The sequence below is a fragment of the Lissotriton vulgaris genome, chromosome 3_1 (assembly GCF_964263255.1).
Source record: "Lissotriton vulgaris chromosome 3_1, aLisVul1.2, whole genome shotgun sequence".
Lineage (NCBI taxonomy): Eukaryota > Metazoa > Chordata > Amphibia > Caudata > Salamandridae > Lissotriton > Lissotriton vulgaris.
Genome location: NC_141689.1, coordinates 1,087,776,898 through 1,087,804,636, shown reverse-complemented (window position 1 = coordinate 1,087,804,636; position 27,739 = coordinate 1,087,776,898). Strand labels below are relative to the sequence as shown.

Here is a 27,739-nt window from a genome sequence, read left to right as displayed (position 1 = left end):
AACCACAACAATGTATCACTTAAATAAATATCAATTTATAAACATTTTCAAGGTCTTTATGTTATTTATTAAATAATCTAAAAGGTTTGATGATTGTTAAATTTCTATTTAATTTGTTTGCAATAGTTGAATGAATATAGCATAAGTGTTTTGAAATACATCTTTCGATATTGTTGTTTTTAATTATGTGTTAGTACTGTATAAAATGCACTTTATCTAGGTCTATGATGGTACAGCAGTCCTATCTTGATAAATCAAACATATATGAGAAACCTATACATGGCAATTGTATATGAAATATTGGACCTGCCCTTTTTTTAATGTATTGCAACGTTTTTATCATTTTACTCTTGGTGTGTGTAAATGTGCTGTTATGGTCGAAACTGGCCTAATAAAGTTTTACTTGACTTGACTTGACTTGATTTATTTAAATACATTCATTTAATGTATTTATTTACATTTTGTAATAATGTATAATATTTTCAAAACTTTTTCATAAGATTAAAAATGTTTTACTAAGCATAAATATTTTTTTTACAATTAATATTTATTTTCCAATTTATTTTTTAAAATCTAATAATAATAATAATAATTTATTTATTTATTTATTTATTTAAAGTTTTATATAGCGCGAACAAGACCCGTGGGTATCAGAGCGCTTCACATAAAAGTAGTTTAAATATTAACAAGAAGATAACCAATTAAACAAACAAATATATATGAGGTAGATAGTTATATGGCTATAGTGAGTGCTTAAGTAGCTACATTCCACTCGGGTACGTCGGTTATAAAACGAATTAGCTTTACAACGTGAGGTTATGTCATTTGTCCTTTTTGTCATACCTATGAGGTAGCGGTTATATAGTTTCAGGATGTGAGATAGTTGTATGAATTAGTTTTGACAAGAGGTAGCAATTGGTATACAGTTTAGTTACAAAAGGAAAGTCGACAGTATCAGATCATCATTATCTTCCATCTAATTCACGGCAGTCCTTCCCTTTCTGCTAGCATTCGTTCTCATAGTGAGACATAACCTTGTCTATATCAGATATTTACTCATTAAGAAGCTCTTCACTTTATAAAGCGCGAACAGCTACCTCACGAGGAGGTGTCCCGGCGCTGAAAGAACACAGTTAACCAAGAGGACCGAAGTGAAGATGCCTAGTGCGGTTGCGTAAAGAGCCAGGTTTTTAGTAGCCGCTTGAAGCAGATTTCAGAGGGGGCTTGCTGAATTTCTGGGGGCAATGTGTTCCACAGTGTCGCAACATTTGCCGAAAAAGTTCGACCCCCCAGTCTCGCCCTTTTCACTCTAGGGGCCGCAAGCTGAACGCGGCAGTTGGAGCGTAACGCAGGGGCCTGGAAGTATGTCGGTAGCCGAGTTTTCAGATATTTAGGACAGGTGCCAAACAGAGATCTGAAGGCCAACGTAAGTGCCTTGAATTTGATTCTGCTGGCAACTGGTAGCCAATGAAGTGATCGAAGATGCAAGAAACATATATTTCTATTTTTACATTTTTCTAAAACATACAACAATTTTTTTGCTAGTATAAAAAGTGATTTTATATTGTTAACATATTTTTCAAATAACTACAACTTTTTATGTTAAGTTTATTTAGTATGAATTATAAATATGATACGTGTATAGCTAAATAAAGAAATGTTTTATTGATATTTTGAACACTATTTTTTCCAGTAGATATTTTGTTAAATCTATTTATGAAATACTCTATTTTTGTGGTATATTAAACTTAAGATTTTTTTTATTAGATATTTTTGCCATTTAATTATGTGTATTGAACGTAAAAATATCACTGTACATATTTTGGTATTGTTATTTTTGTAGTTAGAATTTATTTTGAACTATATGGATGCAGCACTTTGGGCCAACCCTCTTGCCATTCGTTCTCCAACTGACCTTTTATTTTCCAACAAGAGAGGTGATGGGAGTTAACATTACGTCAATCAATTTCATTTAACAGTGCAACCTATTATGCTACACAATAAGGACCAGGAATCAGTAACTATAGTTAAAAAGGTTTATTACAAGTTAGAAATCAAATTAAGGTATAGGAATCTCAGCCCCATGCTAAACAGATACAGAATAACAACTGGGAAACCATACCTCCTAAAGAAGTTTAGACATACCAGTATAAGACAAACAACAAGTTCAGTCGCAGCAGTGATACGATCTGCAGCACAGAGAAGGATTTCTGGTCCTCTCTTCTATAAAGTAAAATATTGATTCATCTAAGTTAAAGTCCCTGCTAAGAGGGCTGTTTTGAAACCTAAAGATTCTAAAAAATCAGGGAACTGCAGAAAATAGGTAAATACGGGAAGTGAGAGAAATTGGCACCATTGCAGAAGCTCAGCTAAGAGTCTTCTTGGGTCAGGGGAATGTTGAGCATTAGCCTAAGCCACACTCAGAAAGAGTCAAAGGGAAAAACCTCTTGAATTCCGAGGAAAAGTGGCACCTAGCTTGGACAGTATAGGCTCCAGTTATTTGCACCAAAATAACTTAGGGGTTGATTACGATGACGGGTGGATCGTCCCCCGTCACCACCGGCCCAGCGGGGGCGATCCACCCGCCATCCAGACAGCAAAGACCCCCGTCATACTATGATGACTCGTCGACCGGGGGAAACAAGGCTAATATGGTGGTGGTGTCTGCAAGACACCGCCATCCATATTACAAGGAAAGGGGTCACTTGCCGTTCCATGGCAGCTTTGCCGCCATGGAAAGGCTCCCGGTCCTAGCTGTTGGTGGCCCATAGCGGGCCCCAGGGTGTTGGGGTGCACATGGGGGTACCTATGTTACCCGCCTGCATTGGCATGGACAAAGTGGCAGGCACCGCGCGGTGCCTGTCACCTTGTGCATGCCAATGCACATCGTGCATTCCAGCAATGTGGCGGGCGGTGCTGTGAGCACCACCCGCCACAGTGGCATCCTGACTGTGTCCGCCCATCATCGCAATCGACCTCTTAGGTACCTCCCCTCGGTTCACATCATCAGGGGTTCCATTGTCCTTTTCCATTCTCAGACAAGCTGCAACATTCACCAAATGTCCCACACTGAACATGGGAACGACATTACTCTTGCTCAACCAAACCATGTTGTAACATTGCTGAATTGGACTCTTCAGTTAACGCTCTGGCTCTCCTTGTTACTTTATCAAGGTATTCTTCTCAGGCTCTCCCTCCATTGCTAAAACAGTGTTGTATCTATTCTCAAACTAACAATGTGTGTGAACGCAGCTGCAAGGTAAAAGCCATGCAAGCAGAAATTGAAACTATTTTCTGCAGAATTAAAAACAGGCCTAGTAAGGGCAATTTTAGTGTATTAAATCAATGGTGCACCTTTAATATGCATGTGTACTTTCAAACACAAACTAACATAACTTATCAGTGAGTTAGATACATATTGTATGTGGCATACAATAAATCTTTTAAGTGTAAGCATGGCTAAGAATGACATTTTAAAGGAAATATACATAAAACACCAGTGCACACATTGCATAAATCCACTGTCGTTTCTAGTGTAAACACATTCTAGGATGGTTTATTCATCAAGGGCCCGATGTAGGTAGGGCGTTACCGATCGGTAACGGCCGAAAATACCGATTTTTGGCCCTTACCGATCGGTAAACAGCCATCGAGATGTAGGGAACCAAAAACATAAAGAATCGGATAGAAAACCGAATCGGAATGAGTACCGAATGGGAAAGAATCCGATACGTACATACCGAAAATCGGATATGTAACAAATCGGAAAAACACCGATTCGGATGCAAAGACCGAATCGGTCCATGTACCGAATCGTTAGTGACACCGAATCGGAAAATCACCGATTCGGTCCATGTACCGAATCGTAAGTGACACCGATTCGGAAAATCACCGAATCGGTCCATGTACCGAATCGGTACAAAGACCGAATCGGAAAATCACCGATTCGGTCCATGTACCGAATCGTTAGTGACACCGATTCGGAAAATCACCGATTCGGTCCATGTACCGAATCGGTACAAAGACCGATTCGGACATGAGCCGAATCGGAAAACATGCCGATTCGTATGAATCGCCGATCGGGAAATTCCCCGATTCCGACAGTTGGGGAGATGTAGGGAGGCACAGAAACACCGAAATCGGCTCAAAATCGGTAGAATTCACTCGGTATTTACCATGGATTGCAATCAGGTGGTAACCAACTCCAACCCATATAAACAGTCCCAAAATGCATTGCAACTTGCAGGATGGCAGCTTTCTATGTCATTGCGAGGCGGCTACGGCTACAGCAGGAAGGACAGAGGGAATGGCTAAGAAATGAACAGGTCTACAGACAGAGGATAACCCTGTTCATGCTCACAGAGGCAGAGATACTACAGAGATACAGGCTGGACTCTGACACCATACTTGAGCTCATCAGGGATCTCAAACCATTCTTGGACCACCACACCCCAAGGGCACACGCCATCCCTGCGCACGTCCAGGTGCTATGCAGCCTACACCTGCTAGCGTCTGGCAGCTATCAAAGTGGAGTTGCAGCAGCAGGAGGGGTGAGCCAGAGCAGCCTGTCAAGGTTCTTCCACACATTCCTTGACGCCATGATAGACAGGATGGACCAATACATCTCTTTCCCTGCAACCCACGCAGAACTGCTACAAACCAAAGCTGACTTCTACCAGATGGCACAATTTCCCCAAATCATCGGTTGCATAGATGGCACGCACATTCCGATTTGCCCACCAGCGGACACCGAATACATATACCGCAATCGCAAGTCTACACACACCATCAACGTGCAGGTGATCTGCAATGCAAAGTGCTCCATCACAGACCTGGTAGCAAAATTTCCAGGGAGTACCCATGACTCCTATATATTCCAACAGAGCGGCATATATGCACGGCTGATGGCTGGCGAATTTGGAGAAGGATACCTCCTAGGTGAGACACATCATCAGACCCCCATAACACATAGTAGGTAGGTGGAATACATGTATGCATGTGTCTAATGTGACCCCTTTCTCTTCCAGGCGACAGTGCATATGCCCTCCGCTCATTCATACTCACCCCCTACCTCAACCCCTCCACACCCAGCCAAAGGAGGTGTAACCGGGCCCACATACGCACAAGGAATGTTGTCGAACGGACCTTTGGCATCTGGAAAAGTAGATTCAGATGCCTGCACAAGAGTGGAGGTGCAAGGCAGTATACCCCCATCACCTGCTGCAAGATCATAGCTGTATGTGCAATGTTACACAACCTTGCGGTGAAGAAGGGCACTGAGGTGGAGTTGTCTGACTACGAGGACCATGACGACGACGAAGCTGTGCCACTGACACAGCCAGCTGGGGTGTGTACGCCAAGTGATGGCAGATACAGACGTGAGGAGATCACTGAGAACTATTTCTGACTGAGTACAGATGCAAAGACAGCTAAATGTTGATTGGAAAAAACAAATTTTAATAGTGTTGCAACACAGTTACAGCACTGATGTGCAACAAAAAATGGTGTATGGTAAATGAAATAAAGTCCAAGGTACTGGTTGCCTCACCCGCCCTTGCAAGGCTACTTCTTTGCCCGCTTGCCAGACCCACTGGGGTGTCCCTCAGCCCCCTCTGAATGCCCAGCAGCATCAGCGGAGCGCCTGGTGCTCCTCCGTGGCTCAGACGCAGCTCTGGCCGGGCTGCTGCGGCTGCTGCTGTCCCCAGCATCACCCAGGTCCAGGGCAGGATTGGAGGCGGTGTTTGAAATAATCATGGCCTCCATAGCCGTGGTGATCCGGGCCATCCCCCTAGTAAGCTCAGCCGTATGCTGACTAAGGACAGATTCCTGGTTGGCGCTGCGATGGCACAGTTGTGCCGTCGCCTCTGCAAGGCGGCCCATGGCGCGGTTCAGCACCCGGGCATCCCGCCTGCGCACCAGCTCATGCTCCTCCTGTCTGCTACATGAGTGGGTGATGGCAGTGGTCAGCCTGCCTAACCCTGCTGCCACCTCCTTGTTCGATTCCACGACGGCCTGGAATCCCTTGACCAACTCTCCCATCTGCATGTTGTGCTGCAGGAGCTGGCGTTGGCAGGCCATAGTGGATCTTGCCTGTTGCCTCTGAATTTTCACCATCTGTCCCTCCAGGCCCAGGAATACACTGCCCTCCCGTGCTGGTGCAGCAGTGGTGGTGATGGTACGGCGCCGGGCACTGCTGCTTCCGGCCTGCTGAGTGGGCTGGGGTGCCACTGGTGGGGGTGTGAAGCTGGCCGGTCTCTGAGCCCCTGCTCCCAGGACAGGTTGAACAGGTGGCAAGGCCACGGTTGTGGCAGGAGCTGGTGTAGGCGGAATGGTGTCCCTTGTAGGGGAGTTCTCTGGGGAGAACTGCAAGGGGGGTGTGCTGGCCATTACTGGGGAGTGCAGTGCATCGAAGTCAATGACCAGGACTCCCTCCATACCTAGCCCTGGGGTGTCTCCTTCCTCCTCCTCCTCCTGGCCAGCCTGGCTGGTGCTCGGCCCTGCGACTGCAGTGTCGGACGGTGCTGCTCCCTCTGATGCCACTGTTGTTCCGCCTGATGGGGCCCCTAGGTACAAAGAAGCATTTGTAAACTGAGTGCCGATGTATTACAGTCAGTACAATTTTAGCATTCCACATGTCCTTGCATCTCCTTACACTGTGTCACACTGTTTCCTGTCTTGTGATTCTGCACTGCCATATTTAGCTAACTTCTGCTGACTACATGTACCATGATGCTTGTCTCTTGTATGTTGGTGACAGTACTGTGCTGGGGTTTGCCTATGCATTGTGTCTAATGGGGAGGTGTCTGGTAGGGTGTGTCATGATGCGCATGCTTCTTACCTGTAGCTGTTGCTCTCGCAGAGCTGTCCAAGGTCCCGATTCCACTGACACTCTCCCTCTCAATGGTGCTGGAGACCAGGTCCTCCAGCTCGGTGAGGGGTGGCGCCGGGTTCCTGCCTCCTCCAGTGCCTCCAGCCTGCCTCTGTATCTCAGCCATCTTCCTCTTAGTGAGGCTGCGGATGTCGTAGAATCTCTTTTTCAGTTCTTCTACAGACCTGGGGGTGACACCCGCAGCATTCACCTTCTGGGCGATGTCGGCCCAGATTCTCCTCTTGGTGCTGTCTGGCACGTTGAGGGACAGCTTGCCAAACAGCTGGCGGTGCACCCTCACCACCTCCTCGACCAGCACCTGAAGTTCGGTGGTGGTGAACTTCGGCTTCCTCTTCTGGGAGGACTTCTGGCTTTCTGACTGCTCTGCCATGTTCTCCAGTTCAGTTGGCAACCTCCTACTCCCACTGCTGCTAACTGTGAGTGTTGAGCTCAGGCTGGCTCTCCAGAAACTTCTTAATTAGCTGCACCTGCCAGTGTTGCCACTCCCTGTTTGGGTGGGGGAGGGGGAGCCACCTCATTGGCTGAATCGGCGTTTGCCGAATCGGCTTTTACCGAATCGGTAATATCCGAATCGGTAAAATCCGATTCGGTATTATCCGATTCGGTAAAAGCCGATTCGGTTCCTTCAATGCATTCCTATGGGCTTTTTCGCCATGGGTGTGTTTTCATGGCTACGAATCTCTGATTGCCGAATCGGATTTTACCGATTCGGCTTTTACCGAATCGGTGTTCGCCGATTCGGGACTATCCGATTCGGTGGTAGCCGATTCGGTAAATTCCGATTCGTTGTTAGCCGATTCGGTACTTTCCGATTCGGACCGTGCCGAATCGGAACGTACAGATTCTCATTACCGATGCCGACCGATTCGGTTTTCATTCGCTTTTTTTTCCCTACATCTCCTTTTCCGATTTCAGAATACCGATTCGGCCCGCCTCGGTATTTTAAAATCGGAAAATCGCGTTTACCTACATCGGGCCCCAAATCTCTAATGATTACCTCATGTAATATGGTTAAGGCACACAGTTTTATGTATAAATTGTCTAATTCTACAGTAAACGCACTTCAATAAAAATGTCAAGTGCAACACCTTCATTATTAATGTTGTTAGGCCACAAAGGAAACATACATTAAGAACATGTTTAGGTTATGTATTTGTGAATTGTAAAGGTGGAGTCACAATTGCGCTGTTCCAAGCCCCACTCTGATGGCAAATCAAGCCATTACATCTAAGATAAAAATATTTTATCAGCTGGACAATTCACAATCTGGTGATTTTCCTCATCTTTCTTCTAGATTCCTTTAGAAACTTCATGTCATCATAGTATTTACTCTCTTTCTCTTCAATAACTTTTTCACTTGTACATGTTTGTATCCCTTATATATTACAAACAAGAATAGTCCACAAAGAGTAGATTTTACTAAAGGCTTTAAGATGCTTCGAACAATTCCACTCCCTAAGTTTCCAAACCAACTGCCTATGGCTGAACATCCATTCCCTATGCTTCTCAAGCACTTGTTGGTTCCAACTCTTTCAAATCTCCCTTTAAGTCAGTAATGTTCTTAATGCATTTTTTCACATCCTTACTGTTGTCCGTATAACATTGTTGAACTTTAAACGACAGACTCCACCCTTCTTCATGAAAAGGACGTCTAATGCAAGTCTATTTTGCAAAATCATAGATGTGACAGCAACCATTTCAGTATCTATAACAAAAAATCCATCAGCCGTACTAGTAGTAGTAGATAACTTATCAACTGCGGTAGATAGCTCTTGAATCTTATGCAAGTTCAGTATCACTCCTAGAGATGGTATTAGAGTACCAAAGATGTCCTTTCCAATTTCACTAGCACTGGCACTGCTTTTAGTTCTCAAATGGTCTCCCCTTGATGGGTCATCAAGTTGTCCTACATGATACATTTTTGGAAAAACTATCCCCATGTAACATGTTCTATGCCATCTCTTGAGTAACCTGTAAAATGCATTTTTGACGCAAATATAATAAACTCCATCAAAAAGTGGATCTGCTACATTCAAATATAATCCCCAATTTCCACGAACATCAAATGTATGATCACATTCACTATTTCCCACATAATTTGTGTCTGTTGTGTACTTTCTAATGAATGTGCATTATTTCCTCTATGTTGCCAATCTAGAGCTAATGCTGCAAAATTTTCCACTAACCTATGCTCACTTTTCTCGTCCGCCCATTGAGGTGTTTTTGACTAATTTGCTGATTTAGCCAGTTTATCTCTTCATCTGTCTTCTACTGAATCTATGAATGTATTTGTTAAGAAACAAGTTAAAATATGTCTATGCACATAAGCTGTGTCTAATATCATGGCATGTCTAAAGAAATGTCCCACTATCTCTCAGGTTTTAGCATCTGTTTGATCAGTGAAATGCTTCAACACAGAAACGTCTGAAAATACTACGTCATGGTTTGAGTAATAATATTCAAGATGACCTTTTCCATAAAATTAACTCAGCAGTAAACTACAGGTAACTCCATATGTCAAGGAGAGATGATGGTGTATTATCCCCTCTGCAACTCATGCAGGAAATTGCATGGAAACGTAGCAATCCCTAGTATCCATAGTGTCAACATACTCATAAAGCAATTTAGAATTAGCATTCAATAAATAGTTTTCTCTACAATCATCTACTTGTAAGTCTTTCTCATCTATTGCAGGTAAACTATTGTTAGTAGGAAGTGGTGTTTGAGGTGTACCTGTAATCTAAGCTCCTCTATATAAGAACGCTTGGGCAAACTCAACGTTACAAGCAAAGCAATGAGTACTAATGTTACAATGAGAAATACTCCTACACATAAGCCTCTTTGTCTACCAGTATTAGGTCTAGGCTTCCTGAGTTCTCAAATGTTAGACAATTTAAATTAAAGATTCCAGCACAGTTCTTTCAGTTTGGTTCCACTTGCAAAAACAACACAAAAAGTTCAAGTGTCTTTTCAAAACAATATATGCAGATGATCTTCATGAGACTTCCTTAACCCTACTCCGTGATCTTCTATATAACAACCTTACACTCCTTCAGCAGATTTGGGCCTTGGTACTCTTCTTAGTAGTTTAGGAAAATCTATGACTTTCTTTCTCTAAGAAATATTCAGTTCAAACTCACTAATGATCATATCAAAGATAAATTGACTTAGTCTCTTTAGTGGCACTGCAATTTCAAAACTCAGTTCAGCCACAAAGTTTAGTTCGAGGATTCTTTATTCAATGCAAATTGGTATAGCAAAATGTCCAAAATGCTCTCTCCCAGACACTTGACAGCAAGATATGTCCATTCAGGTGAGGAGTATCTCTGACAGGGTAATCTAGCTCTCTTTAATCTCCAAATGGCCTGGAAGGCACCTCACCACTGAGGTTCCATGCATGACTTGCACAAGTGCTTCTTCGCCATAACCCAGTCGCCGGGACTGACGTCATGGCAGTGCTCCTGTGAGTCAGGACTTTAGTCCCTCCAACCTGTGAGACACAGAACACACCACATCAGCAGTCCTTTGAAATGTTCACAAGCACATTTGTAGGCACAGCTGGCAGTCTCATAGCTCTGCCCATGATGATTTCACGGGGAGACAATCATGTTCTCCTATCTGGAGTACTGCATTGGCTCATCAACAGAAGAGGCAACGTATCAGGCCATTGCAGAAATGTTGAGGCACACACTTTGGGCAAGCTAGATTTCAAAATCCTATTGCCCTGTTCCACTATTCCGGAAGCTTCCCGTGGGTAACTGCAATGTAGTCTCTGTTCTACTTGTTTGTAATGCTTTGCACAACATCTTCAGGATCTCATCATTAAAACAATTTTTTTGTCAGACTCTAGAAAAGTTGGGAAAGTGAACCTTGATCTTAACTCCGTCAGCAACAACTTATCCACTGTGAGACTAATACTTCTTCTGATCAGGTAAGCTTCAACCCAATGCAAGAAAATACACACAATCATCAGGACATATCTCAGCTGATTGCACACATGCACCTCAATAAAGTCCAGTTGTATCCTGTGGAAGGGACCTCCTGGTCTCCTTATGTGATTCAGTGTGACTGCTGATCTTCTGCCTACATTCTGCTGCTTGCACACAACACATCTGTGACACAACCCTTCAGCCATCAATCTGAACCTAGGAATAAACCATGTTTGCCTGAACAATAGTACTAACCCTGGGCGTAGTGAGCGTAGTGGGGCTACACGAAGCTACGCAAAGTGGGCGAGAAACTACGCCCACCTGCGCACTTCGCGTAGCCCAACTACGCGCCGCATGCCCCCCTCCCGAACATACCTAATTTTTAAGAAATGGGCACATAAAAATAATTAATAGACACTTACCTTGTCTGCGGCGTCCCGGGGCTCCCTCTGCTCGTTCACCCCATTCACGCCGCCGTCTGCTAACCAATGCGCATGCGCGGGCGGCAGCGCATGAGCATTTCTCATGAGAAATGCGCATGCGCTGCCGCCCGCGCATGCGCATTGGTTTGCAGACGCCGTCGTGAACGAGCAGAGGGAGCCCCGGGACGCCGCAGACAAGGTAAGTGTCTTTATTTATTTTTATGTGCCCATTTCTTAAAAATTAGGTATGTTCGGGAGGGCGGGTGGCGGGCAACTTCGCTACGTCCAAGGAGTGAGCGTAGTGTTGCCTGCTTCGCCTACTTTGCAAAGGGCGAAGTAGGCAACACTACGCCCACTTCGTGGGCATAGCGAAGTTGCCCGCCCAGGGTTAAATTGCACCATTGTGTCTCTCCCTACTTGTGCAGGTCCATGATAATATCTTGCCTTTGGAGGTAACAAGCTATCTGGCAACCCAAGTCTTCCATCTTCTGAAACCCAAATGTCGTCTTCATCTCTTTTGACACAACCTGCTGTAATCCAGCCTTGCTATTCTGCTTCTGATACTTCCTCCTGCAACCATTGAACCTATTTCCAAGTATCAACTGTAATTACCTCCAGGTTGCAATTTTTTGCATCTTGCTTTTCATTCGGACACTCCCCATTAACACCATCGGTGTGGCGTATTTTCCCGCTGTGCGTAGAAGATTCGAAAATCCCGCGGTTCATGACGAGCTCAGCTCGTCATGAGCGTACGAGAGGTGTACTTCATGACGAGCTGAGCTCGTCATCAGCGTCGAAGGGGTTAAAGGTACAGACATTCAGGGCGCTATATAAAACAACAGTCTTATCTGCATATCTGTTGCCCACAGTAACAGTTTCATTGCAGTGTGGAGCGCACTTCACAACCACAATCTGGGCAGGCAGTTGTAATGCCTATAACAGGTTATGGACACTCTCACCATTTTGAATTGGTGATCCTGAAGTAGTAATAAATATGTGTTGCGACCTACCTGTCCAAAGTCATGAACAGCTCCAAAGCCATACTGACTATCAGTGAAAATGGTTGCTCTCAGCTGGTCTGAAACACAGCATGCCCTAGTAAGAGCAATCAATCCAGCTACTTGTACAGAAATGACTCCTTGAAGCTGGGATGACCACAGTTGAGACAGTACAGACTGTCTAGGCAGCTCTCAGGCTTCCTTCTTGGTCTCTTAAACAGGAGCCATCAAAAAACATCGGATAATCGGATTCAGGCAGTGGGACATCTTGTATGGCAGGTCTCGACTTGGTGTATAGTTCAGTAACAGTCATTCTCAACATCACCTTCAGTAACATTGTTTCCAGGTACTGGCAAGAGAGTAGCAGGGTTAAGTGTAGTGCATCTCCTGGGGTGACATTATCTGCACCAAGTATAATTGCTCATAGTTAGTGAGACAACCATTTGTAAGGTGTTGGGTTCTGGTGCAAGTTAACAACACTTCCACGGAATGGGGATGTAAGACTGTTAAAGAGTGACTCATAACAATGCTCTTGGACTGCTTAATACTGACACCTGTGGATGCCACAATTTTGAGACAGCTGGGTAAAGCAACAGCTGCTGGATCAACTGTGTCTGAAAAATAGAGTGCGGGTCTGAGAGCTTTCCCGGGCATCTGAGTTAGCAATGAGAGAGTGCAGCCCTCCCTCTCACTACTAAACAGAGCAAAACATTTATTATGTTCAGGCATTCCCAGTACTGGGGCATGACGGAGACATTCTCTCAGCTCTGAACAGGCATGCATGCAGCTGCTATCCCATGGTACCGGATCTGACACGTCTCGTGGGGTCTGCCTCTACATACGCTTGATCACTAGAGAAAATTTGTGAATCCATTGTCGACCATAACCCACCTGTCCCAAAAACATCCTGCCTTGTTTCAGGGTAGTTGGCAGATTCATTTTCAAAATTGCCAACATTTTCTCATATGACACTTTCCTCCCTCCTTTCTCTATGTGATGACCTAAGTATATGCCTTCTCTCTGACACTACTGCAACGTGGTCGGGGACACTTTATGTCCATTCTCAGCTAAGTGGTTCAAGGGAGCAATTGTGTCTCGTTTGCAAGCCTCTTGAGTATTTGATGCCACCGATAGGTCAAAACTGTTTGATAGGTTATTACCAAGGAATCCAGATTCTTCTTAAGTATCTGGTTAAAGATTGATGGACTCCTCGTATACCCTTGTGGGACTTGACACCATGGCAAAACACAACTGCTGAACCGAAACGTGAAGAGGAACTGGCTATCTTTAATCAATGATATGGAGAAGAAGGCTTGGAATAAGTCAATGACAATCAATCACTCTGCCTCCCATGGAACCTGAAACAAAATCACAGCTGGATTCAGTACCCCAGACAGCAAGAGACAACAATGGATTTGTCCTTTTCGCAGTTCTTGAACAATGCGGTACTTCCCATTGGGTTTTTGTAAACCCATGATGGGTGATTGCAAGGACCCCCCTATAATTTCTGTCTGAATGTCTTGCTCAATCTTGAGTTAATACCCGGAGTAATCCCAGCAGCAGGTACGGGGGTAAAATTGTATTGTGAGATTCTTGGGTTTTTAAGCATTAGGTTTCACTGTTATGTGGACTGGTCCAACACCCTGTATGAAACCTATATCTTTCTCTGAATAGTCCCAAACATAAGGTAACACTGTGGGGTTAATTTGCAAGCCTCTCCCACCACCCGTACGTCACTTTTCCCATGTTAACCCCTTCACTGCGTTTGTCGGCCAACGGCCGTTGCGAGCACTACCTCTGTAGTGCTGCGAACATCCGTTGGCCAACGTGGCCCCGCCCACTCCGCTAAACCGCCACACCGCGGCGGAATTGCCGCTGCGGTTAAGCGGCTAAAAATGATGCAAAAGTGGAGCAAGAGGTTTGTAAATAAGCCCCGGTGTCTCTAAGCTCTGGGGGCTGATAATATTTTGTCAACATGGGGTAAAGTCTGATTCCTGTCCTCTGTTTTAAAAATTTTAAGAACAATGTCCTCATCATGAACTTTGAATTATATGCTGTTTAATGTATGGTATAGTATAGGGAGCACATTAGTTTGCATGGAAGATTTACAGAACTCGAATCACACACCACAAATTGGTGATTCTCCTCGAAGAACCCTATTTTCACAGATACTCCTTCTAAAAAGGGCTAGTCATTTGTTTGGTTGCAACTCCTACAGCCTGGATTCTTTTCATGAGAGAAGTAGTTTGGGTACATTCCTCTGCTGTTCTCACAGTATATTGGGTAGCTCCAGTGTCTATATAGAATGAAATGGGATAATCATTCACCTCGCCATCCACGTATGGAAAACTCTAGTCTACCTCTAAGGTTGTACCAAGCATGCAATCCTCCTACCCTCTCAGGCCCATCACTGAGCTGTAATCCTGATCTTTCTGTATCATAGAGTACTGTAGAGATGTACCCTGTTTCATGAAAGGATTGATGTTTACATTGGGAACTTGGTTTGAATTAAATCTCTGAACAGTCACATTTTGTTGTGCCATTAGGGCTTTTGGAACCTGCATTACCTGAACTTGGGGTACGCTGTAGTTTTGGCCTCTTGGTCTCTGTACATGCTCTGTCTGAACCATATTATTACCTTGAGATTGTACAAATCCACCAGTCTGAATCTGATTCACACGTTCCATGTTACCAGCATTGAATTGACATTCCTGCTTCCAATGCCCCAACTTGCTGCAGATATGGCAAGGATTCGACTTTTTCAAAGTCTCCACATCGATCCCTATACTTAGATCAATTGGAACACTACAACATCTAACTTGTGGTTGAAACTCATTACTGGAAATAAAGGGTGGGGGGGTCAACAGGGGAAAAGTTTAATGACCACGGTAGCTCAAACCCCTTTTATCAACTGAGTAAACAAACAGGAGATACCTGGTCAGATTACTTATCAATGAGCTGTGTCGTGCCCGGGAAGACACTACACCAAATTATCCTCACAGTGATAATACTGGGTTAGAAAAATCCCATCAGCCCACCCTTATTGGTGGAGTGTCGTCATGTGGGATATAGACCATGAACCAAGATTTTCTCCCAATGCACCTAGTAATGATGCAGAGATAGGTTCTGGAAGGTGATATCCTTAACCACAGTATTTCAGAGGTAGGACCAATGGAGTGCAGTGCTAGTGAAAACCAAAATGAAGGTGATTGTAAAATTGGCTCCTGGGACAAAAAATATGTTTATTCAGTATTGTCCAGGGTCAAGAGTAAAAACAACGCCCCATAGTCTTAAAAAATGGCTATGTCATGGCGTAGTGCATAGTGGTCAACATGTTTCAGCTGGAGGGACTACTAGTCCGAGCTTTCTTCAGGACCTTAGGATGTTATGCATCTGCACTATGTGAAACAAGAGGTGTAATTAACATTTTGGATAAATCCTACCGGATCTTTGAGCCCAAAGTATTCCCTGGTAGTCATCCAACTGGTCGTGATTTTCCCAGCAATTTGTGGGAGAACGCCTCACCTCACCCGGCACCCACTCGGGAAAGAAGGAGGCCCCGCTCTGTCCGCCGGTTCCCCAATGGCGAGCGTCCAAGTGGGATAAGGGTGGGCTGATGGGATTTTTCTAACCCAGTATTATCACTGTGAGGATAATTTGGTGTAGTGTCTTCCCGGGCACGACACAGCTCATTGAAACTCATTACTACCTTGCATCACAGAAACTCTCCCCCTGCTGATACACTCCTTGCATGGGACCAGCATTCCCAACAAACTGTTAATTCAACCTTGTTTGCTTCTATTTCTTATGTTTCATTTCTAATTAATTGCTGCAATATTATTCCTACCTCAATATCTCATCAATGGGCTTACTCTGCCAACAAATCAAGTGTTGCTGAATCATCAAACTAATCTCAGGTTTTAATCCATGCACAAACCTGTACACAGAATGTCTCATGCCTTAAGACTCAATAGATTTTGTCCCACTATACTGCTTAAATGCCTGCAACAGTCTCCCATAGTAAGCATATATTATTTATTTGGACGCTTCGGTTGTTCTATCAACGTTGACCCAATCAATATGTTTAAGATATATTTTTCAATTTAAAAAATATAATCACCTGCTGATACTTACTCATTGCTACTGGTGATGGAACATGCAATATTGGATATCTCAGTGGCTCCCTCTCGGGCCAATCCACAGCAACTTAGCATTTGATCCACAAATCACCTGGAACCACAATTTCAAATCAGGTATTCAAATCATTCCACAGAACCTTTGATACCTTTACAAACCGATCAACCTGACTGTAGAATACCACAGGGTGCACTCTCAATTTTTTAAAATCATTTGTAAATGATGCAAGGTCAGTCCTGCTCCTAGATATGTGGACATAACCTCCACCAGGCACTTCTCTCATGGAAAGCATGTGTATATCCTCATCCTCTTCCTAAGTTCCAAACAAAGGAGGTTCTACTCTAACCCTCTTTGGTTTCTTTTTCTTTGCCCATCTACCTTTCCATCTATCCAACTCACTCCCTTTTTTATCATAGGCAATGAATCCTGTAACTTTATTCCTGATGGTCCCATGTTACCAAGATCAAGGCTTTAGATTTTTGCAAGTCAATTTCATATCTGTGAGCCAATTCAGACAATTTTTCATGAGCTTGTCCTGCACATCTAGTAATGTCTTTACACATGAATAATAGTTCATCATCCCGATAGACTTTTAATTTGGACATGCCAAGAGTTCCCGGTATCATCTCTTCTAATTTTAATTTCAGTTTATCCACATCTAGTGTTCTTTCCCTTACTGGGACCTGAGTATCTCTTCTTCTTGTTCCAAGGTTTCCACTTCTAACGGGGTATCTATAAATCTAAACCAATCATCAAGTTCTTGGGCAGTAAGACCTTATTGTTCTACTGTAGTATTAAGCTTATCTCTTCGCTAAAGGGCCCATGAATTACACGAGGCAGTGGGTTCAAATGAGACGTGTCATAATTTGGCTAATATCTGTTTCATTTATTTTGTGTGCATGTTTGGGTGTGGCCCACTGATCAACGGGTTCTTAAAGTAACTTCATTCTGCACATGCCCCAATAGGGATTAGTGTCTTCCCTTACATTTGCAAGACATCCAGTGTCAATCTTGACTTCAACCATGTTTTTGTTAATTATTAACAATCATTCACTCCAACTTTCATCTGGTTTTATTATTAATTACTTTTTTTTTATTTACTTCACTTCTTTTTAAATGGTGCGAACAATTTAATTTCATTTCTACACTATTTCCTTTTTTTGTTACAGCTTCCTTATTCATTAGCTCCCTGATCCCTGAAGCATTTCAGGTGATTACCCCTTCTTCAGGGGTTTTATTCAGCAATATATGCAGATTATTTTAGCCATGACAAGGTGTACGGGTTAAAATAAAGCCTTTCAAATATCATTGTTTTTATATCTCGTATTTGGTGAATCAGTTCTCTGGCTTTTTTGCTCCCTGGTTTGTGGTCTTAAGCCCCCTGGGTTGGGATTAACCAGAAGGTAACACTTGTCATTGGTGAACTAAAGGCTCTCCACCGAGCATCTGGAGGTGCAACCTGTGAGAGTGGATATCAGCACAGGTCCAGTTAACCTCCCCATCTGGAGACCTTGGAACTGGCCAAAAAATATGGTCAGGCAGAGGCTCAAATTAGCTGTTAATAATGAGCTTGGATAATTAATATTGATCTCCCCAAATATACTTTTACTCCTCATTTGGGGCCCATTAGCATGGCGGGCGGATTGCCACCGCCTGACCGGTGGTGGCGATCCGCCCGACAAAACACCCGCCGGAAGGCCTTTTACTCCCCGCCACATCAGCATGGCGGGGGGGAACCGCGGTGATCGGAAAGACTATCCGCCTCTTTTCTGCCGGTAGGCAATCTTCACAATTGCCTACCGGGCGGAAAAGGCCTATAATATGGTGGCGGTGCCTTAGAGCCACCGCCATCCATATCATGATGTGGGCGATGTTATGCCTTTCCATGGCGGAGACTCCGCCATGGAAAGGCATGCAGGAATCGCTTTGGGGCGCATTGTAGGCCTCCAGAGGGTGGAGGGCTGCACTTGGGGTACCCATGGTACCCCTCTACATTGGCATACACAAGGTGGCAGGCACCTCATGTTGCCGGTCACGTTGTGCATGCCAATGCACGCCATGCATTTTCTACATTGTGGCGGGTGCTGCTCACGGCACTGCCCGCCACATTGTTGAATATGCGGGATGCAACTGCCAGAGTGACGGTCAGATCCTAATTGGCGGTGCGGAACAACCGCACCACTGGCGGCCAGTTCCAGCACCGCTAGGATGCTAGGCGGGCTGAAGTCTGCCCGCCTTCCTAATGGTCCCCATAATGTTTTAAAACCATACAAGTTACATGTCATCACTCATAAAAGGGTCCCTGAAGAAAATGAATCTATGAAAAGATTTTCTGAAGCAAAATGGCATTTATCTGTTAGTAGACAATGTCTGCATAATTAATAACAACTGCTGCCTTAAACCTTGACTCTGGGTAGAAGCAGCTCCAGTGTGTGAAGTTTCAGAACCACATGTCAACTGGCATTGTGGTTTATGGCTCTCCATTTCCTTCTGCAGCTATGTTTTTTTTAGCACTTGTGCTGCAACCTGATACCCTCTTATGGCTGTTTGTGGTGATGCTGTCCAGCAGCTGCCTTCAGTGGCCTAAATCTTAAACCAACACTTGGTGGAAACTTGTGATAAAAGTTCAGCGGGTGGCATGTTAACGACAGTGTGAACTTGTTCACTTTTATTGTATGCAGCGCTGTGTGTGATTTACCTCCCTTTTAATGTATTTCAAACTTTAATATTTTTGCAATGGTATTTTCTGAAGCGTCCACAAATTTGTTTCACATATAAGCAATGAAAGTCTGCACAGCATGCATGGCAAGCAAAGAAAAAAAGAAAAGCAGTATTTTGTTATAATGTCTTTGGATATTTATATTTTGTATGCAGGAAAAACCAACACCGGCTGCGAACTTTCTTACCATGTCGATGCTGTTTTGAAGCATAGGTAAGAATGATTTATGTTTCCCTTGTGTCTGTTATATGTCGTCAAGCACTTGAAATTGTTACTAAACCTTGAACACTGTTTAGCCCGAAGGTATATTAACCTGTGACACAGCTGAGATACTGAATAGCCTTCTTTAAAAAAGTATCTCCCACTCCTAGCGATGTATTAAATTCCATCATGGATGGGTTCTTGGAGAGGTGGTTCTTGTGAAGGAATTATGAAGGGCTGACCAGAGCAATGGATTCTGAAGGTTTTTGGATCAGTTTACGCTCCGGGTGCACTGCCCGTATGTACGCACACAATACAGATTTACTATTATTCAGGTGCAAAATCGGCGAGTGGAGAAACCCTAAACCACTCAATTAGAGTAGAGGAAACTACCCCTTATTCAACAGACTTGGATGCCGATGCACTCAATATGGTACACATTGTTCAGTAACAATATACAACAAAAAAGTAACAAATGACAGAAGTGTTTAAACAAAAAACTCTCATGAAGGGTAAGTCTTGGAGTCTTTAATGCAGTATACAGCCAGCCGACACGTGTTTCATCGCACTCGCGATTCCTCAGGGCTGAAATGAACAGAAAATTGACAATGGAGCATGTATCTCGTAAGAGTATAATTACAAAAAGACCTGGTTCTCTGGTCTTTACATACTTGGTTTGTGCCTCTACTTCAGTGAGTGTACAACGATACATCTATATTTCCTGAGTGCCACCCCAACACATCCGTGTCGGAAGTGTGAGAATTATCATTCTTATCACTAATCGTGCTGGTGAATAGTGAAAATTGTGTTGACACACCGATAGAACTCAGATAATTCTCAAAAGAGACAGAGTCTCTGACTACAAAGTGGTCTATCTGTGTGCGGCCCAATTATACAACATGCTCAGTGAGGTTTGTGGCTGATGTGAAACTCTGACTCTCGGCGTAGAAACGTAACATACCTAGATGGCTGTGTCCAGGTCAAAAAAGGTCTAATTAATCAACAAGGAGAAAAAACAAAACGAAAACAGGAAAAATCTCATCACTAATAGTCACACTTCATGTTAAACGGCAGAAGAATTCACTGTAATGGGGCTGTGAGATAAAAGTAGATTGTAGCTCACCGCTCAGCTGGTGATAATTCCGACCCAGCCGGGCCCTTGACCTTGAAGATACTCGGTATGAGTATGTGTGAAGATAGGTACGATTCTGTAACCAGATTAAGTAACCTGAGTCATTGCGGGCAAGTTGGCATTTCATAGTATCATGAATACAGCCATTTCATAGATCTAGTATTTCTATGTAGCGTCAAAGCATACGACTCGAAATATATATATAAAGACAGCGCATTTGGACCTATCACATAGTCGACATAGTTTTCATGAGTATGATCACTACTATTCTCCCTCTTAAATCGGTATGGCGTTTCTCGTATCAGCCTCCAGTATGGTTCTACCTGGAGCAAAGGAGTTCAATATACACTTAATTAGTTGACCTTGAATTATTATCATCAGTCTCGGAGGTCACAGTCTATTGTAATTTCAAAGTTGGTTGCCGCCCACGTCGAACAAGGTGTTGTTCTGCAAAAATTGGGGGCCATAATGATCATTTGTCCCATTCAAATATTTATCTATATCAAGGTTTTATTTAGGTGCCACAGTATGTGTGCTTACCTATTTGGCGGGGAATGACCCGTGTATGTCATTTAAGGTTCTAACGTCAATGTACGCCCCAAGCTGAAAGTAAACAAAAATAGAATTGGAGTCATGCTCCTCGTGTGTAGACGATTGGTTTTCAATAATAAGTCCGCAGTATGTTTTCAGTGCTGTCTAGGCTGCTTACCTGTATCAAGCAGAGGAGCGGCGTGTAGTGTGTCCGGACCCCCGAGCCGTGTTCCTGTTTGGACACGTGATCGGGTCCTAGGAGACGTTAAATGCGTCTCCACGTAACGTCATTGGAAGACTAGACCAATTGTTGGCTTTCGGAACGCCTCCATGTTGGATTCCCAGTAGAGCCCCGGAGCTTGCTGGTCATGATAATAACTCATTATTGAGCGATTGGAAGAGTAAGAATATGCTGGTCATAAGATCGAGTAGCGATCTGCAACAGCAATAAGAGAGGGGAGGGTGGATATATGAAAGTAGCACAGCGTATATGTAATATGCCGATTTTGTAATCGGCCAAGCGCGGATTGTGATAGTGAGGAAAATAGTGGATTCAATTAAAATATCATTGGTCGACGCAAAATTGGCGACGTAAGGAATGGGAGAAATAAATAGATCCCCCAGGTGAGCTAAATCGTGAGCACCGTGAATGGACATAAACAAACTACAGGTGCCTGTCCCAGTCACACGTGGATGTCTAAATTGCAATACAATTATACATCATCGTGTTAAAAATCTCTTTTGTATATACATGAATAGAACACAGGTTACCACGTGCGAAACAATACAAAACCACAAATTATTTACAAACAAAGTACAGGAGAGTTTTTCTAGCATGATGGAATGGTAACAGTATGTACATAATATCACAATTCATACAGTACTTAGTACACTACTGATTTTCATAAATTGTCATGTGTCACAGTATCATATCAATGGTGGACATCCTGTGGTTCAATTCCCCAGGAAATATTGCATCTCTTGGTCATAATTAAGTCCCCGTTCTACAGATTTAAGACGCATGATCCAGGTTGCCTCTGTGCGTCTAAGTCTCAATTCGCGATTGCCACCTCTGACGTCTTGAGGGACTGTGTCTATGCCAAAGAATTTGGCCACTTTGTTGGTCCTGTCTCTTTGGCAGGAAGCTATATGCAAGGCCACCGGATATTTCGGATCACAGTTCACTATTGCCCTTATATGTTCCATCATTCTCTCTTTCAGTGGTCTGATGGTGCTTCCTACGTAAAACTTTCCACATTCACATTCTATGACATAAATTACAAATTTAGTGGTACAATTGATGTTACTCTTGATGACGAAGGAAACACCATGGAACATATAAGGGCAATAGTAAACTGTGATCCGAAATATCCGGTGGCCTTGCATATAGCTTCCTGCCAAAGAGACAGGACCAACAAAGTGGCCAAATTCTTTGGCATAGACACAGTCCCTCAAGACGTCAGAGGTGGCAATCGCGAATTGAGACTTAGACGCACAGAGGCAACCTGGATCATGCGTCTTAAATCTGTAGAACGGGGACTTAATTATGACCAAGAGATGCAATATTTCCTGGGGAATTGAACCACAGGATGTCCACCATTGATATGATACTGTGACACATGACAATTTATGAAAATCAGTAGTGTACTAAGTACTGTATGAATTGTGATATTATGTACATACTGTTACCATTCCATCATGCTAGAAAAACTCTCCTGTACTTTGTTTGTAAATAATTTGTGGTTTTGTATTGTTTCGCACGTGGTAACCTGTGTTCTATTCATGTATATACAAAAGAGATTTTTAACACGATGATGTATAATTGTATTGCAATTTAGACATCCACGTGTGACTGGGACAGGCACCTGTAGTTTGTTTATGTCCATTCACGGTGCTCACGATTTAGCTCACCTGGGGGATCTATTTATTTCTCTCATTCCTTACGTCGCCAATTTTGCGTCGACCAATGATATTTTAATTGAATCCACTATTTTCCTCACTATCACAATCCGCGCTTGACCGATTACAAAATCGGCATATTACATATACGCTGTGCTACTTTCATATGTCCACCCTCCCCTCTCTTATTGCTGTTGCAGATCGCTACTCGATCTTATGACCAGCATATTCTTACTCTTCCAATCGCTCAATAATGAGTTATTATCATGACCAGCAAGCTCCGGGGCTCTACTGGGAATCCAACATGGAGGCGTTCCGAAAGCCAACAATCAGTCTAGTCTTCCAATGACGTTACGTGGAGACGCATTTAACGTCTCCTAGGACCCGATCACGTGTCCAAACAGGAACACGGCTCGGGGGTCCGGACATACTACACGCCGCTCCTCTGCTTGATACAGGTAAGCAGCCTAGACAGCACTGAAAACATACTGCGGACTTATTATTGAAAACCAATCGTCTACACACGAGAAGCATGACTCCAATTCTATTTTTGTTTACTTTCAGCTTGGGGCGTACATTGACGTTAGAACCTTAAACGACATACACGAGTCATTCCCCGCCAAATAGGTAAGCACACATACTGTGGCACCTAAATAAAACCTTGATATAGATAAATATTTGAATGGGACAAATGATCATTATGGCCCCCAATTTTTGCAGAACAACACCTTGTTCGACGTGGGCGGCAACCAACTTTGAAATTACAATAGACTGTGACCTCCGAGACTGATGATAATAATTCAAGGTCAACTAATGTAAGTGTATATTGAACTCCTTTGCTCCAGGTAGAACCATACTGGAGGCTGATACGAGAAACGCCATACCGATTTAAGAGGGAGAATAGTAGTGATCATACTCATGAAAACTATGTCGACTATGTGATAGGCCCAAATGCGCTGTCTTTATATATATATTTCAAATCGTATGCTTTGACGCTACATAGAAATACTAGATCTATGAAATGGCTGTATTCATGATACTATGAAATGCCAACTTGCCCGCAATGACTCAGGTTACTTAATCTGGTTACAGAATCGTACCTATCTTCACACATACTCATACCGAGTATCTTCAAGGTCAAGGGCCCGGCTGGGTCGGAATTATCACCCGCTGAGCGGTGAGCTACAATCTACTTTTATCTCACAGCCCCATTACAGTGAATTCTTCTGCCGTTTAACATGAAGTGTGACTATTAGTGATGAGATTTTTCCTGTTTTCGTTTTGTTTTTTCTCCTTGTTGATTAATTAGACCTTTTTTGACCTGGACACAGCCATCTAGGTATGTTACGTTTCTACGCCGAGAGTCAGAGTTTCACATCAGCCACAAACCTCACTGAGCATGTTGTATAATTGGGCCGCACACAGATAGACCACTTTGTAGTCAGAGACTCTGTCTCTTTTGAGAATTATCAGAGTTCTATCGGTGTGTCAACACAATTTTCACTATTCACCAGCACGATTAGTGATAAGAATGATAATTCTCACACTTGCGACACGGATGTGTTGGGGTGGCACTCAGGAAATATAGATGTATCGTTGTACACTCACTGAAGTAGAGGCACAAACCAAGTATGTAAAGACCAGAGAACCAGGTCTTTTTGTAATTATACTCTTACGAGATACATGCTCCATTGTCAATTTTCTGTTCATTTCAGCCCTGAGGAATCGCGAGTGCGATGAAACACGTGTCGGCTGGCTGTATACTGCATTAAAGACTCCAAGACTTACCCTTCATGAGAGTTTTTTGTTTAAACACTTCTGTCATTTGTTACTTTTTTGTTGTATATTGTTACTGAACAATGTGTACCATATTGAGTGCATCGGCAACCAAGTCTGCTGACCAGAGCAATGTTGGGGACAAAAAATAGTTCCGGGCACCAATATAAAAGTGGCCCCATTTTCGAACCAGGTAGCAAAAACAGTGGCCCAAATTCGCAAATTAGGCCAGTTTTAAACTTGTAAAGACACACTCTATGGGTATTCTGCAAGGAAGGGTGACTGCATTGATTTGTCTTTGTTGCAGTCGATGTTTGTGGTAAAAACTGGCCCACTCTGCCATAAAACAGGCTAAAAAACTGCTGAAGAAGCGGCACACGTACTGATATGTCAGACCAGCCTATCGGGCACTGTCTTATTGCCCTGTAGGTCATTCTGACTCTGGACAGGGTGTTTTATAAGCATGATGTTAAGGTGGCCGGTGTAATATATTATCTTAATTTTTTCAAACTAGTATGTGGCCTAACAGCTAGAGCGGGTTGACTTCGAAGCTGGGGAACTAAGTTCTAGTCTCAGCCGGAACGCTCAACATCCCTTGATTCTGGGCAAATTACTCAATCTCCATGTACCTACCAAAAATGAATGTGTCCATCTGTAACTTTACTGGTGCTCGTGTAAAGTGCTCTGCTGCCATCGGATCGAGTTCGCGCTCCCAAATAAACAAAAAAAAAAAACACGAGATCAGAAAATGTGAGGAAAGTTGTAGTGAAGGGCCTAAGGTCCTTGCCTGTAATGGGCAGACATTAGGGGTGAGTGCAGTTTACGATTTTAAAGTGAAACACGAGGAGTCAGCTTCTCGGCCTTATCCAACGAAACAGAACCCATACAATTCGGCCTTGCTTTACCGTTTCGCAGCATCACACGGAAAGTTGAACGTTTTAATTTATTTCCCTGTGCCCTTCTCTTTTTTTGTACAAACTTTCTTCGTTTCTACCAATTCCTTAGTATTCCTAAATATTCCTCAGCATTCATTGGGCATTAGAAATTCTCAGAATTAATTTTCCATTTCCTGTAACTTCTTTAGTGTTTCCCCATTGTTCCTCACCATTTCCACTGTTCTTCTCCCAGTTATGAGTCAACTCAGTGTCCAGCTGTGGATTGCTGCTCTTATACCCCATTATCGGAGCCACAGGGCAGGTAGATGTTTACGGGACCCCAACTGAGATGGCAGAGGGCATTTGCTATTGGAGGTAGGAAGAGGTAGAAAGAGAGAGAAAGACACATAAAGGAGAAGAGAGTGAGAGAGACAGAAAAAATACTTGCTCCTCAGTTACGCCAGTTTTCTACCTACTCTTCTCAGCGAGACAAACAGTCAGGCTGCACAATTTCACACCAAGCAGACAAAGAAAAGACAGAGAGTTAGAGGGGAATAGTGACCTGTTGAGTAGAAGAAGTGTTAGGAATATGGCCCCGGGAAAGAAAATTAACAAAGGTCAATGATCTTGAGGAAGAATTCAGGAATGTATGCTGATAGTAAGGCATGATGTGAGAGCAAAGTAGGCTGTAATCTCACGCAGTGCAAGAGGTGCAAGGAACACAGACCTAGAAAGGAGCACTGACCGGAATGTGTGAAGCAGTACTAGAATAATGTCGGTCCAGGATGCAAATGGAGGGAGGTGTGCATGTCGAGAAATTCGAGGACATAACAGCAACTAAGATCAGGAATCCACAGACTCAGAACATCTTGTGATGAGTAACAATAAGGGGACACTTGCAAGTAGAGGACCCAATTCCATGCTCTGCCTTTGGCTAATCAGTCATGCCCCCCAAAACCATTCACCTGGTTGGCGCTGGTATCAGTCCCCAGAGTCAAGAAAGCAAGATGGGGGGACAGGAGTTTTTCCCTAGGCGCAGCAGTAGCCTGGAATAAACTTCCCCTCAACATCACCTGTTATCTTTCAGAAGAGCGCTGAAGACCTGGCTCTTTACTCACTAAAGCTCTTTACCCTCACACCCTAGTTCAACCATGTTAGCGCCAGGACACCTCCGGGTAACAGTGCGCTCTAGAAATGTTAAAAATAAATAAATAAAACTGTGATCTGAGTGAAAAAAGACCAATGAGTGTGAAAGAAATGACCAAGCCTTGTTCTGTTACTTTGCACCACTACATTGAGGCACAGAACTTGTTGCTGGGTTTGTTGTGTTCCCGTCTGGAGGGGGGCTATTAGAACTGATATCCTTAGTGTGTTATTCCCCCAGACTTTTCACCTTCACTCCCCTATGTCGTTTACTGAACTCATTTTTGTTGGTTTAAGGACTCAGTTAACTAACATTGCTAACCCGTGGTAAGGTGTTTGTGCTCTTTCCCGTGATCCAGCGCTCCTATTGAAAAACTGTCTCACAAACGGTACCTTTCACCTCAATACTCACCATTTATTATGAAACACTTATACAGGCCCATAACACCAATGAGACAATTTTTGAGCAACTGAATCTAGTGGTATGATTTATGAATTATTCACATAATATTTACAATACTATATACAACTGCAGTTTATCATCTTTCACCATGGATTTAAGCATTTGTCATTTATTAAATCAAAGCACTTAAGGCGATTGGATCAACTGATAGTAACTAGACCATGAATAAACAAGACCAGCTTGTCTTTTCAAATCTAATTTTTATTAACTTTATTATTCATAAAGAAAGAGCTTTTACGTTTTAGAATCTCTATTTTATAAGCAAATAAAAAAACAACTTTTTAATAAGGAAATGAATTAATGAACTGACATTAATGAAGCAAATTCAGAAACATGAATTATTAGCAGAATAACAGTTTCCATTTTCTAAATCTATTACCCTGTCTATTTCTCACTTCACCTGAAAAGGAAAATTATCAATTAAAGTCTGCTGTCCTTACGTGCACCAAAAGTCCAACAGCACGACACATCATTCAGGAATCAGGAAGCAAGAGTTTTTCCCTGCCCCAAGTGTTAGGTTTTATAGCTTTTTCTCTAGCTAAACTTTCTACATTTCACATTCTTTCGAGTGAGTCCAAGCTCCTCATTGGCTGTCCGGTGTTAGACCACGATAAAGTAAATTACA

General features: G+C 43.2%; 1 protein-coding gene across 1 annotated transcript in view; it reads left to right on the top strand.

The window, feature by feature from the left end:
• The window catches only part of LOC147727460 (vitamin D-binding protein-like), a 254,538-nt gene that overhangs the window by 135,287 nt on the left and 91,512 nt on the right, over nt 1-27,739 (top strand). Inside the window, exon 2 of the mRNA XM_086961531.1 lies at nt 19,250-19,307. Within this exon, the coding sequence (XP_086817657.1) occupies nt 19,250-19,307 (58 nt within the window). The remainder of the gene's footprint in view (nt 1-19,249; nt 19,308-27,739) is intronic.